Source organism: Colletes latitarsis, chromosome 9, assembly GCF_051014445.1.
Source record: "Colletes latitarsis isolate SP2378_abdomen chromosome 9, iyColLati1, whole genome shotgun sequence".
Lineage (NCBI taxonomy): Eukaryota > Metazoa > Arthropoda > Insecta > Hymenoptera > Colletidae > Colletes > Colletes latitarsis.
In genome coordinates, this window is record NC_135142.1 from 31121725 (window position 1) to 31135405 (window position 13681).

Consider the following 13681-nt stretch of genomic DNA (forward strand, 5'->3'; position numbering starts at 1 on the left):
TGGTGCCATCTCGCGTTGCAGAAATCGTACTATTTCCCGACAAACTTGGACGTTTTTCCACCAGAGGGTTTGAGGTAGAAAAATAGGCGCCATCTAGCGTCGAAGATAACGAATTATTTTACGACAAACTTGGACGTTTTTCCACCAGAGGGTTCGAGGTAGAAAAATGGGCGCCATCTAGCGTCGAATATAGCGAATTATTTCACGACAAACTTGGACGTTTTCCCACCAGGTTTTTTTACATCGTAGTTTTGGAAAAATAATTTTTTTCTCGAAAATGCATAGGATTTCAGGGTATGTTTATTCACCAAAAATGATTGTAATCGATCCCCGCAACTAAAAATAATTTTTTCAGAATGATTTAAAATTTTTTAATTTCGTCGGTAAAGTCCACTGCAAGGATGCGGGGATGGGGTCATCAGCCTGTGAGGGCTGAAGTAAGAAAAAGTAATAATCGTTATACATTGCCAGATATATTAGAAGTGGTCAGCAGTGGTCAACAGAGGCCTGTAGAAAAATTCAAAAGTACATGCTACCACAGACAAGGTATACGAGTAGACCTTTCACCTAATGTATTTTTTCGGCCCGTTTCTCTGAGGTTCTAGACTTATTAAAATTCGTAAAAATAGCAAAGTTATAGCCTGTTGGAAATTCCGACACCCTCTCTCTAAACATAGGGCACGACAAGAGGTAAGGCGTTGCGTAGACGAGCGGACTCCAGCGACGAGCACCAGGCCCGGTCATAAACCACCCCCGAAGGCCCTTGAAAGGCCTCCGTCAAGAGAACTGCATGGGGACTTTTCCCAGACCGGAAAAGATACTTCGTTCGGAGCTATTAACGGTGTTACATCGTGCACAGCTCAGCAACATAGCCACATTATTATTGTATTTTTATTCCTTCTTCTTATAAGCCATTTAAAGGGAAGAGTACCTAGTGATTAATAATCATATCAGAAATTTTAAATGCGTTTTTCTCGATACCATATTTTTGAAACTGACTAACGTAATATCACAAATTCAAATTGATTAATGGATTTGAAATTTATAGAGACATGCCTGTAAATATAAATTAATTGGAAATAAAACATGTTAATCTACATTCAAAGAAGAAAGGCTTGATGATGAATGTAAAAGACTGAAGATGATTTTTCAAGTGTTTGAAATAAATTATACATAGTACAGTTAACTGCAATATAAAACGCGATGTCGCGATGGTAATGGTATTAATCATTGATTCGTGCAATACGAAATCCTGATAAATATTAAAATAATTTTCTACGAAAATATCAATCGCTGCATGTGAACTCTATACAGAGTACTTACTCGACGATGGTGTAAATTAAACAATTATAAATAAAGCTTAGCATTGTTTAACATTCCAACGCAATAGTTTAAACAATTGTTAACAATATGTGGTATATGAATAATGAAAGGGCTCATCAGTATGCGTAAATAATAATTTTTCGCGAAATAATTTGTCCATTGGACGCGTAAAGATGGCTGACACACGCTGTGCTCTCCCCACTCCTCCGCCACTACATTAAAGGCTCATGCGGAGACTTACGTGTCTCATTCTCGCGGGGGGGTCCAAGGGTGGCGGAACTCCTGACTTGGTGGGCATCCCGGGACCATCCTAGGCTGACCAGTGGGGACCAGGGGGACCAGGGCTGACCAGGGCTGACCAGGGCTGACCAGGGCTGACCACTACTGACCAGTGCTGACCAGTTGACCGATACTGACCAATGGTGAGCTTGTGATGACCAATTGCGACTACTTGCTGGTCAGTGGTGAGCTCTGTACAAATTTTCCCCCTCTCTTATTTTATTGATGCCAAATTTACTTGTATGTTTCTGAATACCGTTTGATGGAAATATTGATTTTGTTTGATTTACTGGTTTCTGTTTCGTTTCTATGGATGTTTCCCCTTATCGATATTCTCTTGAATCGTTGGTCATTTTTGTTCTTCCATTATTAATTTTGACAATCCTAGTGGTATCTTAAGTATATGTGGTCATTTACTGTTTCTATCTTTCGATTGTTTCTGGAATTCATGTCTGTCTCTAACAAGAATTGATGTTGAAAGACGATCTATGATAAAATACTGCTTTCACTTCTTGTTATTTCGTACAATCGTTTGACTCTTTCCTGCGTATATCAGTATCGTCAGTTGATTAATTATAATTTTTACTTTGATGTTATTTGTGATGTGGTTTCGACGTTCATTTTCTTCCGATTTTGACTCCATAAAAATATTCTCAATTCGTACAATTCATTGACTCCAGCTAGGTATATCAGCATCGTTTATTAATTAATTACAATTTTTATTTTCTCTTTATTTGTAATATTCTTAGGACATTTTGCTAAGTACACTGCTAATAGAATAAGACCCATACTAACATACATTATTTAATTCTTTAGGTATGAGTGTTTCTAAATTTCGTAGGTTGTCCAACTTATAGATTTTCATCTGCTCCATTAAGTGTTCTCTAATGATACTAACACAAGTAGCAGTTTTTGTTTCAGGTCAGATCTATTGTAGATCAATTCCAAGGACATCGAGGGAAGACGCTACAACCGCCGAGGGATTCAACCATCAAGGGATTCAACCACAGAGCGATTCATCCGCCGAGGGACCTTTAATTCCAAGTACATTAGTCTTAAGCTTCGTCGCGAATATTAAAATTAACGTCGAAGATTTCTCTATTGTCCGTGTTGCCGCGCCCTACCAAGTAATTATTGACCAAGTAGCTTCACTTTCTCTCGTCCTCTCGTTTCCTGTTTCGGTCACCACTGCTTTAATGTAGAAAGCAAGTGATCGGCCATGTAGTTGGTCCAAAAGATATAATCGCCTTCCCTTGGTAGCTCGAGATATCAAGGGCAGTAGATTCGATCCTAAGATTTGCTGCATGGTTTAACATCGCGTCGCGTCGCGTATCCCACGATTTAGCTTCATCCCTTTTTAAAAGAGATAATTGCTTGGTACCACTAATTTAGAAAATAGGAGTCTCGTTTTCTCCTATCTTCTCAATTTTAGTTCCGAATCTGCTAGCTCAAACTTCGACGTTAATTTTAAGTCTCTAGTGTATCCGCGTATGTGCCACGCAATTGTTTAACAACTAGCTTCTCGTTCATTCGTTCTCTCGTTTCTCGCTTCGATCACCGCTGTTTCGTCGAACGAAACATGTGATCGGCCGTCCAGTTTGTCCGAAAGATCTAGTCGCCTGCCCATGACAGATCGATTTCTAGAAATAGAAATCAATCTACCAAGGGTAGTGTTGATTCGATCCGAAGATCTGCTGTACGGTTCAGCATCGCGTCGCGTCGCGTCTCCCAGAATTTAGCTTCACCCCTCTTTTTAAACAAAACAATTGCTTGGTACAATTAAACTAGACTTAAGCTTCGACGACCATTGTACGCGTCTCCGTATGCCAAGTAATTGTTTAACAAGTAGCTTCACTCGACTCGTTCTCTCGTTTCTCGCTTCGATCACCGCTGTTTCGACGAACGAAACATGTGATCGGCCGTCCAGTTGGTCCGGAAGATCTAACCGCCTTCTCTTGGTAGCTCGATTGAAGGGAAATGTTTCTTCGCTGGAAGGTGTGGAGTTTCCGTATCCTGCGGAAACGCACACCTTCCAGCGGAAGTCGTTCCTGTCTCAGGTACTCTCTCTTTGTCAGACAGCCTAAGTCGGGTCCTTCGGGCTCCCGGCGGGTTGCGTTGGAGAAATGGAGACCTCGATTCAGGGATGCAGCATCCATTTTTCTAAAGAGATCGAGTTAGCAAGTGCAGTAGGTTCGATTCGAAAGATCCGCTGTACGGTTCAGCATCGCGTCGCGTCGCGTCTCTCACGACTTAGCTTCACTCCTCTTTAAATCAAATAATTACTTGGTATAATTAAACTAGACTTAAGCATCGACGACCATTGTACGCGTCTCCGTGTGCCAAGTAATTGTTTAACAAGTAGCTTCACTCGACTCGTTCTCTCGTTTCTCGCTTCGATCACCGCTGTTTCGACGAACGAAACATGTGATCGGCCGTCCAGTTGGTCCGGAAGATCTAACCGCCTTCTCTTGGTAGCTCGATTGAAGGGAAATGTTTCTTCGCTGGAAGGTGTGGAGTTTCCGTATCCTGCGGAAACGCACACCTTCCAGCGGGAGTCGTTCCTGTCTCAGGTACTCTCTCTTTGTCAGACAGCCTAAGTCGGGTCCTTCGGGCTCCCGGCGGGTTGCGTTGGAGAAATGGAGACCTCGATTCAGGGATGCAGCATCCATTTTTCTAAAGAGATCGAGTTAGCAAGTGCAGTAGGTTCGATTCGAAAGATCCGCTGTACGGTTCAGCATCGCGTCGCGTCGCGTCTCTCACGACTTAGCTTCACTCTTCTTTAAACCAAACAATTACTTGGCACAACTAAACTAGAAGATCGGAGGGACTCGGGTTCCTTCTATCTTCTTAGTTTAGTCATTCAGATTGTAAAATTGCGAAAGGGAGATCGATGGAACTTGGATTCCATCTATCTCCCTTTGGGTCTCCACTCGCAGCAACCTCCTCGTGGTGAGACCTGGGTAATATTATTTAACGTTTAATTAATAATCGTATCACTCTTAGCTGGGTAATGCAATTGTTAATTAAAAACTAAATAATATTAGCGAATTGGCTGCGATCCGCCTTGCATAAGTCTGTCTTCGTTTGTCTTCGAGATAGACGCAATGAAATAAAAAACTTTTATCACGCATATTGCTTTTATTTCGACGTAAACACGTAATGTCTAAGTTCTACTACAGATATCGAGTACAATACGATAGTTAGCAAAATAAGTTGATTGTCGTGCGAACGTGCAGGTACTTTTCAAGGATAATAATTCCGGAACATGGAAGGACAATGATTCCTGTCAACGTTAACTCTTCCCATTAACCCTCTATAATCTCGCGATGGCTTCGAACTCGTATACGATCTACATTCTTTTCGATATCATTCTGTTATCGAAGGCAAACTACGTTAAGTCCAAATCTTTTAGAATAGAAATATTCTTATTTAACGAATATATTATTCATTGCTACTTAAAATACAATATTTTTTTAAATTTGAACTTAATAGTTTATCTCTGAGATATGGATACGTATAAACTGTAAGTGTAACCCTCGCCCAGCGGACTTTGCGTTTCATTTGTATCCTAGCGAAGTCGTTCCAAAGTTCCGGTTTTTAATAAATACCAAAGACAACAGACTTTACAAGTAGAGTAATAATAAAGTAAAAGCCTTGTACCAAAGTAGTAAAATAATAAAATTCCGATTAGGATCACAATGGGTCCAAGTTCGCCGTCCGAGGATTAAAATTATAGTACACGGTCTACAAACATTTTGTCCCCAACTATTTTACAATTTCTTGCACCAGGCTGGGTACGGTGGAAAGTTTGCGTTTTAATTTATATCCTACTATTAATGTTAGTCGGTATTCCTATCGTACAATTATGTCCAGAAGCCAAGTAAAAATTTTATTATAGAGGGTTGAACGATAGTCTCAACCCTTTCGCTGCTACGCGATCCTCAATTTCCATAATTTGATTCCCCTATTCGTTCAAGCTGTTCCAAAATTATTATTGTACCCTGGACTCGGAGTTTATAGTCGAAGGGTTGAAAGACTATCGTTCGGAGGGAAGGGGGGACCCATTCCCTGCACGATTCCCTCGCGCTCGAGATATCGTTCTTACGAAGTAGAAAAACGTCGATCATGCGGATGACGGATTGCAATGAAACGTGTCAGACGAACTTGCTCATATAAAAATAGACCAACCTTTTGGGGTATCCATGATATGGCTCTGAAGTATGCATCTCCGCGATTATAGCGGGACGATCGACAATGCATAAGCGTCGCGGGGGAGGGAGGTGCTGCTTTAATATCAAGCTTCATCGAGAATCGCGAACGACGTTAAAAAATTCCAATGTTATACGAACTGGAGCGTTTGGGTTCTATTATCGATATTTCACCGTATCAGGACACAAAACTGTGAGAAAGTTCGTAAATATTTATTGGTGCAAAATTTTAATGTATCTCACTATTAAGTAGATAATAGTAATGAACCTATTTCATGTTAAACGCATAATGAAAGATCACCGTAGCTTCTTCGAAGTAAAAACGCACGTTTTCAATCAAAGAATTACGATTATCTTACATCTTTACACCGAACTGTGAATTCTCGTGCCCGACTATGCATCCGTTGAGACATTACTCGAAGCACATTGGTCGCTCGAATTATATTTAAGCTCGAGTGCACTGTTAACGCGTACGATCAGATACGATAGTAATAGTTTTGACCTCGAGGAATCCATGATTCTCCTCCAGAAGACAACGAGAACGATCGCTTTTAAGTGAAAGTTTCGAACGGGTTGACGCGTCGACTGTTCCCTCGAACTATGTTACGAAAAAGAGATATTTACAAGTCCAACGAATGTGTTTTATATTTTATACCATTCCCAGTGACCAGTAACGTTCGAAATATTTCGAATAAACGATTCCAAGCGGCTGTCGACGCGTCGAACACGATCGACGAAAAATCGACAGTTTCTACTAGAAGGTTCGATATGCTAAGCGCTTATCAAATTATCAGTGGCTGCAGTATTTCCCATCGTTATCAGGGCAATCGTCCCAGCCTCGTCGAAAACGATACAATCAATTCTACGCACACACTCCCACACACACGCTCTCATATATTGACAGGGAGAGACGTTCCTCCCGTCTTGTACGTTTTTAGGCCGTCCCTACTCGATTGAATGCTGTTTCCTCGAGAACCTTATCCACGTTTCCGGAAAGGGGATTCTTCGAGTTCGCGGCCGAAGGAAACGAAACGGAAATCGATCGAGCGTCTTCCAACCGCGTATGGAAAAATCGCGTATTGTAACTTGGTAGAAAATATTTTCATTCTTTTTTGTTTCTTTTTTTTTTGGAAAGCCAACGATCGACGAGATCAAATTGGATTAAGGGCACGTTAAACATATTTGTTCGCTCGTACGCACGAAACGCGTCAGCCAACGACAAGGGCGGAGTGGGAGGTAGAAATTGCCATCAACAAAATCCTGGACGAGTCAATTTAATGTAATTAATTAAATCGGTCGAGCCAACAAACGTACCGCTTTTCATCGACGGCCAAAACACTCTGGAATTAGGGGTAATTATTGGAAAACTCTTGAAAGCGACTGTTTGGCACGGCCATGGCTGGATTCGGATACAAACTACGGCTAGGGCTGAAACTAACGACCCATATTATGGGAATATTTCTTGTCTAAGATTCGAAACGATTTAAATTCAAATAGTATACGATTGAAAAATTATTTGGGATTAAATCGCACGTCAAAGGGGTAATCGATGCAATGGTATGATTTGTCCTCGTTAAAAGAGAAATTGCATTTTAATGTAAACGTGGACGCAACGGATGTCCGTAAATCTAGCGTTAAGTATGGAATCCGAAACCCCTGAAATTGTCGAGGTTCCGTAAATCTAGCGTTAAATGAGACAACCTGTACAGCGATCTGTCCTCGAGGTTCGCGAATAACATCGTTCGAAGTCTGTGTAGCCATTTTGTGCTTGCAACGAGAGAGACGAGGAACACGTGTTGCCCATTAGGTCCTAATAAATAATCGAACCGAGTAAAGAGTCGCCAAATTTACCGGGATTGTCGTACGTCGGTCGTTCGTCTTCGATTCTAATTTCGACGCCTGGCGTCGAACTCCGCCGCGGCGCATATTGGTCCGCAATCAATTCCCAAGTGGAACTACGCTCTGATTTCCGGTCGACAAGCATGGCCGTGAAAAATTGCCCGTGGATAAAGGGGAGAGCGAGGTCGAGCCACGAAACGCTGAAACGAAATTTCAGCGCCATGACACCGTACGTGACGGTCTTTTATTTTTGCTAGCTATTTAAATTTCTTTCTTTTTTTATCCATTGGAGGTGTCTTGGCGCAGTTGACGAGAGCTGTCGGGTTGGAGGCATCGTAAATTTAATTTAACTTTACGTTTCAAGCTACTGTGTTTTGGCAAAATGTCATGCACGACATCGGTCATAAGCTTTTTTTATAGATTTATTTTTAAATTCGATTTTAGTTTGTTTTCAGTAACGACCATTTTTTATCGCTCCTATCGTCCTCAAGGTGGATTATCGTGGGTTTTGGATCCCCTATGATTCGTGGAAACACGCGTCCACGCGTGTTCCATTTCACATATAAATTGATCAGAATTTCTTCTTGCAAGTTGAATACTTACCTAATATCTTTCGCTGCCTCTGGGTTCCAAGCTGCGTGAAACGTGTTCCTCATAAATTGATTTCGCAGCCACGCGTACGATATGTTTCGAACATCTCGGAGCACACACGTGACGAAGTGTGTTCGCCGTCAATCGCATTTCCACCTGTTTCCTACGACTCCGAACAGTGTTTACCTACCACTGACGGGCAAACGGAAGGCAAAGCAAATATTATTCGAGGGACGTGGCACGATTGGAAGGGCGAAACTTTTCTTATTCGAGCAGCCCATCGAATCTGCAGGATGCTGCGCGTAGGCTTAAAATCGTTACAATGGAAAGAATGACGAGAGAGAACAATCGGGGAGCATTTTGTGCACAAGGAAAATCGTTTCTACCAGTTCGCGATCTCGCGTTGGAAAAACTCACTCGATCGTGATCAAATTTGATCGACCCATCAAGTACCAGTGTCTCACTTAAGCTCGAATAACACTTATTTACATCGAATTTTACTTGAATATCGCGAGATTTTCAGGGTTTAAACAAAACCGACATTTCACGTAACAATTAAATAATAATTTGGTGCTTAATGGGTTCACGTTCCTAGAATTACAGGTTACACGGTTCGATCTATCGATATTTACAACGACTCAAAGAAACTCGGAGCATCGCGTTCTTAGAGCACATGCAGATTCTCGCAGCTCTTGCTCTTGCTGTCGTTCAAGCAGATCTTGCTCAGTATTTCCCTGGCGAGATTCAAACTAAGAGCGGATTTGCTACCGTGCAGCTTCGAGAGGATCCTCCCCTTGCTGCCCCGTCGTTTCAGCTTCTTGTCGCGCGTCTCGCGAAGCCGTATCTGCTTCAGAACGCCCACCAAAAGCTCGTCCACGTTGTGCTGTATGCCGCTGGACGTCTCGATGAACTTGCAGTCCCTCGACGTAGCCAGCAGCTTTCCCTCTGCGAAACAACACGGAATTTCTAACTCCGTCCTGAGGTTCTCATCGAAATTCCAGACGGTTCGTTCAAGTCTCATCCGCCTTTGAAAACGCTCGACGCCGATATCCTAGGATTTTCGGTTTTCTAGCGCGGGGATCAATCAAAAATTGGAAATTCGCGCCCTCGACGCGTTGAAAATTTTTATTTCCAACGAGAGAGAGAGAGAGCAATCGAGCATTTAAATTCGAATCAGCTCGAACCAGGATTTAAGTCCGGATTACCGATTCATCGAACTAATATTCTATTGATTGGACCGTTCAGCCAGTTGACGGATACCTTCTCTCTAATCCTAATAGATTAAAATTTATCGAAACATCTTGCGTGCAGGGTAAAGCAATAACGATTAGCAATTTCGATATAAACGCGGTGAACGGATATTATACTATAATTTGTAATTTATTTCGAAATAAATTTTAGAAAAGTTTTAACGTGGCTGCATTCAATTTAATAAAAACCTGAAAATTCAACGTAATATTCAGGGCGATGGAGATGTCCTCCCTCGCTTCGACGTTGAAGATGCTAATTGCGATTGGTCCACCCTGCGCAATTAGTCTGACTCGAGGATCTTACTGTTCGACGAGATTGTGCGACTTCTCACGAGATCGGACTTATTGCCAACGACGATAACGAATCGTTCCTGAGTGTAGTGCTCCCTCCACAAGTAATTTAATATCTCCCCGGCCACTTCGAAGCTCGTCGTAGACACGATGGAGTAGACGACGATACAGGCGTGGGGCTCGTACGTCGACAAAGAGTTCTCCACCTGCGCGAAATTGATCAAGTCGTTTATCTCTCTGTATCAGACACGTTCTCGCGTTTTCTATTTTACCACTCGCCAACTGTTAAGGAGTCTGTCCACTTCGGAGACCCGACCGTGTCTCGAAACTTCTGGCGAAGAGAACTGTTGCAAAGTTTCAAAGCACGTAAGCGATCCTCGACTTCCGCTGTCGTATCGCTTGCCACGCTTCTACGTTCGTTTCAATTTTATTTAGCAAACCAGTCGAGTGAAATTAAAATTTTCACCAAATTTTCATCTCTAAAAGTTTCTAGAAGCCACCTTGTCTTTCAGCCCCATCGTAGGAACATGGAAAATCGATTTTTCGTTTGTTTCGAAACTGGTCAAACTCCTTAAGACGCCGACGAATAACCGCAATTGATCTTCTAAGAAAAACTCATTAGATTTTGTTCTCTAGTAATGCCGAATTGCTCGAGCAAAACCGGTTGGCCAGTTTCTATGGGTTCGAGCCGGAGTCTTTCGCGAAGCAATTACTACGTTGTTGAATAGTTTCGACGGGAACGAAAACCGAGAAGCTTTGCGCCCAATAGCGTGGAAACCCGCTCTTACAGAACATAATTACGAATATCAAAGGAGAAATTAAACGTCGTCTACATTCCGATGTAATTAATTGCAGTGGACAATGTTCAATTACTTCTAATAAAATACAATAGAATTCACATTTTTTCCAGTAGTTTATTATACCAACATTTTCGTACTCGAACTTCCTATTGCTCGAGCGTTGGGAAACTTTGTTAGAATACTGTTTCCCCTATTGAAGCGTATTTCTACTGCTTTGTACTAAAACTCATAGGATTGGTGTGCATCCAACTATATCGACGACACTGCATTACAAATTAATGCAATAGAGTTACGTTGAAAACGTATGGTGAACAATGGAAATGTTTAGTAAATTGTTGATTGGGAGGCTGGAGGCTCCAACTTGGAACGCAACTGTTTTAGAAACGATAAAATCATTTGAAACGTAGGATGTTGGAGGAGCTACTGACATTGAAAATAGCGACATTCGCCTAGTTTCCAAAAACTCTGTTCATTTATCACCATTAGCAACAGGAAATTCGTGACCATAGTTACGATTTTTCAGGCACTTTGGATAGTCCAAAGAAGTTTTTAGCTCCGTCCTGTTGATAAATTGGTAAATTATGAGCTTGAATCGGGGAAACGTGGTATCAATGAAACCTGTCCACTGCTGCAGGCTTTGAAATTAATTCGAAACGCAGTCGGTTCTCGCGAAAACGTTTAATTGCCAGGGAAAGCGCGTTCCCAGGGTTTCATACGCATGTTGCAGCGCGTAGGCGTACGCAGTGTTCGAAACGAGAACGCTACTTACGCTCATCTCCACGTGGGGATGATCGATGAACACCATTTCCGACTCCTCTCCGTCCAGCAGAATCGAGACTGTCTTCTCGCCGAATTCGTCGTCTGCAACACAATATGGCCCGTGGTTAACTTCCTCGATCCTCAATTTGTTTCCCCTAAATCGGAAAAATATCCTTCGCGCGCCTCAAGTTACTTGGAACTCGATAAAATAATATCTTGCTCGTTCTAATTTTTTTTCTATATCAAAAACATATTTTCGTAATATCGTACAGGCTGTATCGACATCTCAGACGTGCAAACAAAGAAAAGTTTCTAACTCAAATACCACGAAACAGAGCTTTTGCGAGACACGTCGCGAATAAATACCAATTTGAGGGGTTTGGCGTGTAAGTCAGCGCGTTACGCAAGCTTTAGCGCTTTCTTAACGAAAAAGGAGACCAATGTTCAAATTGTAAGGGACAATAAGGCTCTGTTCGCGTCGGTGTGCGTAATATCATCGTAAAGGACTCGGAGCAATAACGTTATTAAAGCGACGACTGCTCGAAACACAAACGCGCGCGATGAATACGAAGGAATGGAAGTGAGCGTAATCGCTTCTGCGGGTCGTAGAATGTATATAATTATTGTCCTGTAATAAGCGCATCTGTGCCGACAAGCAGATACACCTGCAGCATCGAGGAGTACCTGTTAACGATCTGCATTGACAGAGCTACACGAAACTTCCATTAACGCTGACCGCGCGGATCGCGTTTGTTTCAACGAGAACAGAGAGGAGGTGGTCTGCTTACAAAATTATAAATACGACTTTCCTCGAGGAAGACGCCTGAACGATGACTAACGTCGTTGCGTCATTGATCGTTTAACCTTAATGATATATAATTGTAGATAAAATTAATATTTTTTGCAGATAAACAAGCTTGCAGATAAATTGCGTTATCCCCCTTAAGCCGAGAAAACAAAATGACATCGTTTCGGTTTCTTTGGATGTACAGGAGGGAAAAACGCCTCGACCATAGTCGCAGTTTTTTGCACGATAAAGGGGTGAACTTGAATAGGGTGGGTCTAAATGGGAAATCTCACGTATGCGCGATCTTTTGGCCCCTATGGCGCTGTCGAAGGTCAAACGAAGATGAATTTGACACCACGAGTTTCTACGAGAAAAAGAAAATGAATGCAATATAATTGTCTAATTGGAAAAATTATACAATTTGGTGAACAGGGTGTTCGAATTAAATTCTGTGGGCGTTGTGAGGTCGTAGGAACCGAAACGGGAGGTCAGGAGAGACCGATGAACAGACCCGGGAACGAAAGAAATTAATTAAAAGTAGCCTGGTCGCCACGGATAGCTCTGAAAGGCGGCCAGGCAATGGAAACATTCGTTAAATCGGAGCCTTTGCTGTGATCTCACGCGTGCATTTATAATTAACGTTGCTCGTGTAACAGCGAAACTACTTCTAAACGAGACACGCTGATGAGAGATTTCCTTCGTGTTTTCAAACGCTAGGGGATGATTTCAATTTCCCTCGGAAAGATTAAAATTCTCTTTCGATCGGTAAGAACTTCGTCGTTTCTGCTGGCAAGCTTTCTCGCCGTGGTAATGAGCGTAGAAAATTTATTCTGTACGACGAAACCGCGACCACGAGCGTGGAAATGCGAACGAAGTCGCTCCAGAAGGACTCGTTTGCGTGCACGAATAACATCTGGACAATTTCGTTGTCTCCGCGCGAAGAAAAGAGTGCTCATTTTCAGACAATCTCGTTAACGTGCTTCAACTGTGCTCCAAAAGCTTCAATAGAGACAGGGGAAAAAACAAAACAGACCGGAGTCAAACGAAACACGACGACGCAACCCCTTTATCCTTTGCTTTATTATTAATTTCAACCCTCTTTACGCTCAGCCGCGGCTCGTGGACAAAATTTAGTTACCGATATACGCGAGCAATTAGTTCCGGGAAAACTCTATTTGACGTGCTTACTTCCAACGAATTTACTCCGAAAAGCCTTTTCCATTTTTCCGTTCGACGACCAAAGAATTTTATCGCGCGCCAAAATTGGTGCAAACGCCATTCGTTTGACGTCACTGTTATAAATCGCAAGCTTAAAAGTATTAAAAACCGACGCGATAAAAAGAAACGAACTCGCTCGCATTTTTCGGCTGCAAGCCGCTGCTTTTCGACAGGAGGAAAGGAAATTTATTTAAGATTCATTCCGTTTAGGAAACGTTCAATTCGAATAGCTGTAAAATTCCGGAATATTAAATAGTCTCGATTGTACACGTAACGCGATTCAAGATCGAAACAAAAGGAAGATGTAGCGATGAAAGGGTAACGTGGATGAAAAGG

General features: G+C 42.1%; 1 protein-coding gene across 2 annotated transcripts in view; it reads right to left on the reverse strand.

The window, feature by feature from the left end:
• Positions 1-4776: 4776 nt before the first annotated feature.
• The window catches only part of LOC143345870 (uncharacterized), a 44967-nt gene continuing 36062 nt past the window's right edge, over positions 4777-13681 (reverse strand). For both annotated transcript variants that reach the window (XM_076773419.1, XM_076773418.1), the window contains 3 exons: positions 11351-11442; positions 9795-9987; positions 4777-9185 (listed from right to left, as the gene is read on the reverse strand). In XM_076773419.1, coding sequence (XP_076629534.1) covers positions 8905-9185; positions 9795-9987; positions 11351-11442 — 566 coding nt within the window. In that variant the 3' untranslated portion in view covers positions 4777-8904. The remainder of the gene's footprint in view (positions 9186-9794; positions 9988-11350; positions 11443-13681) is intronic.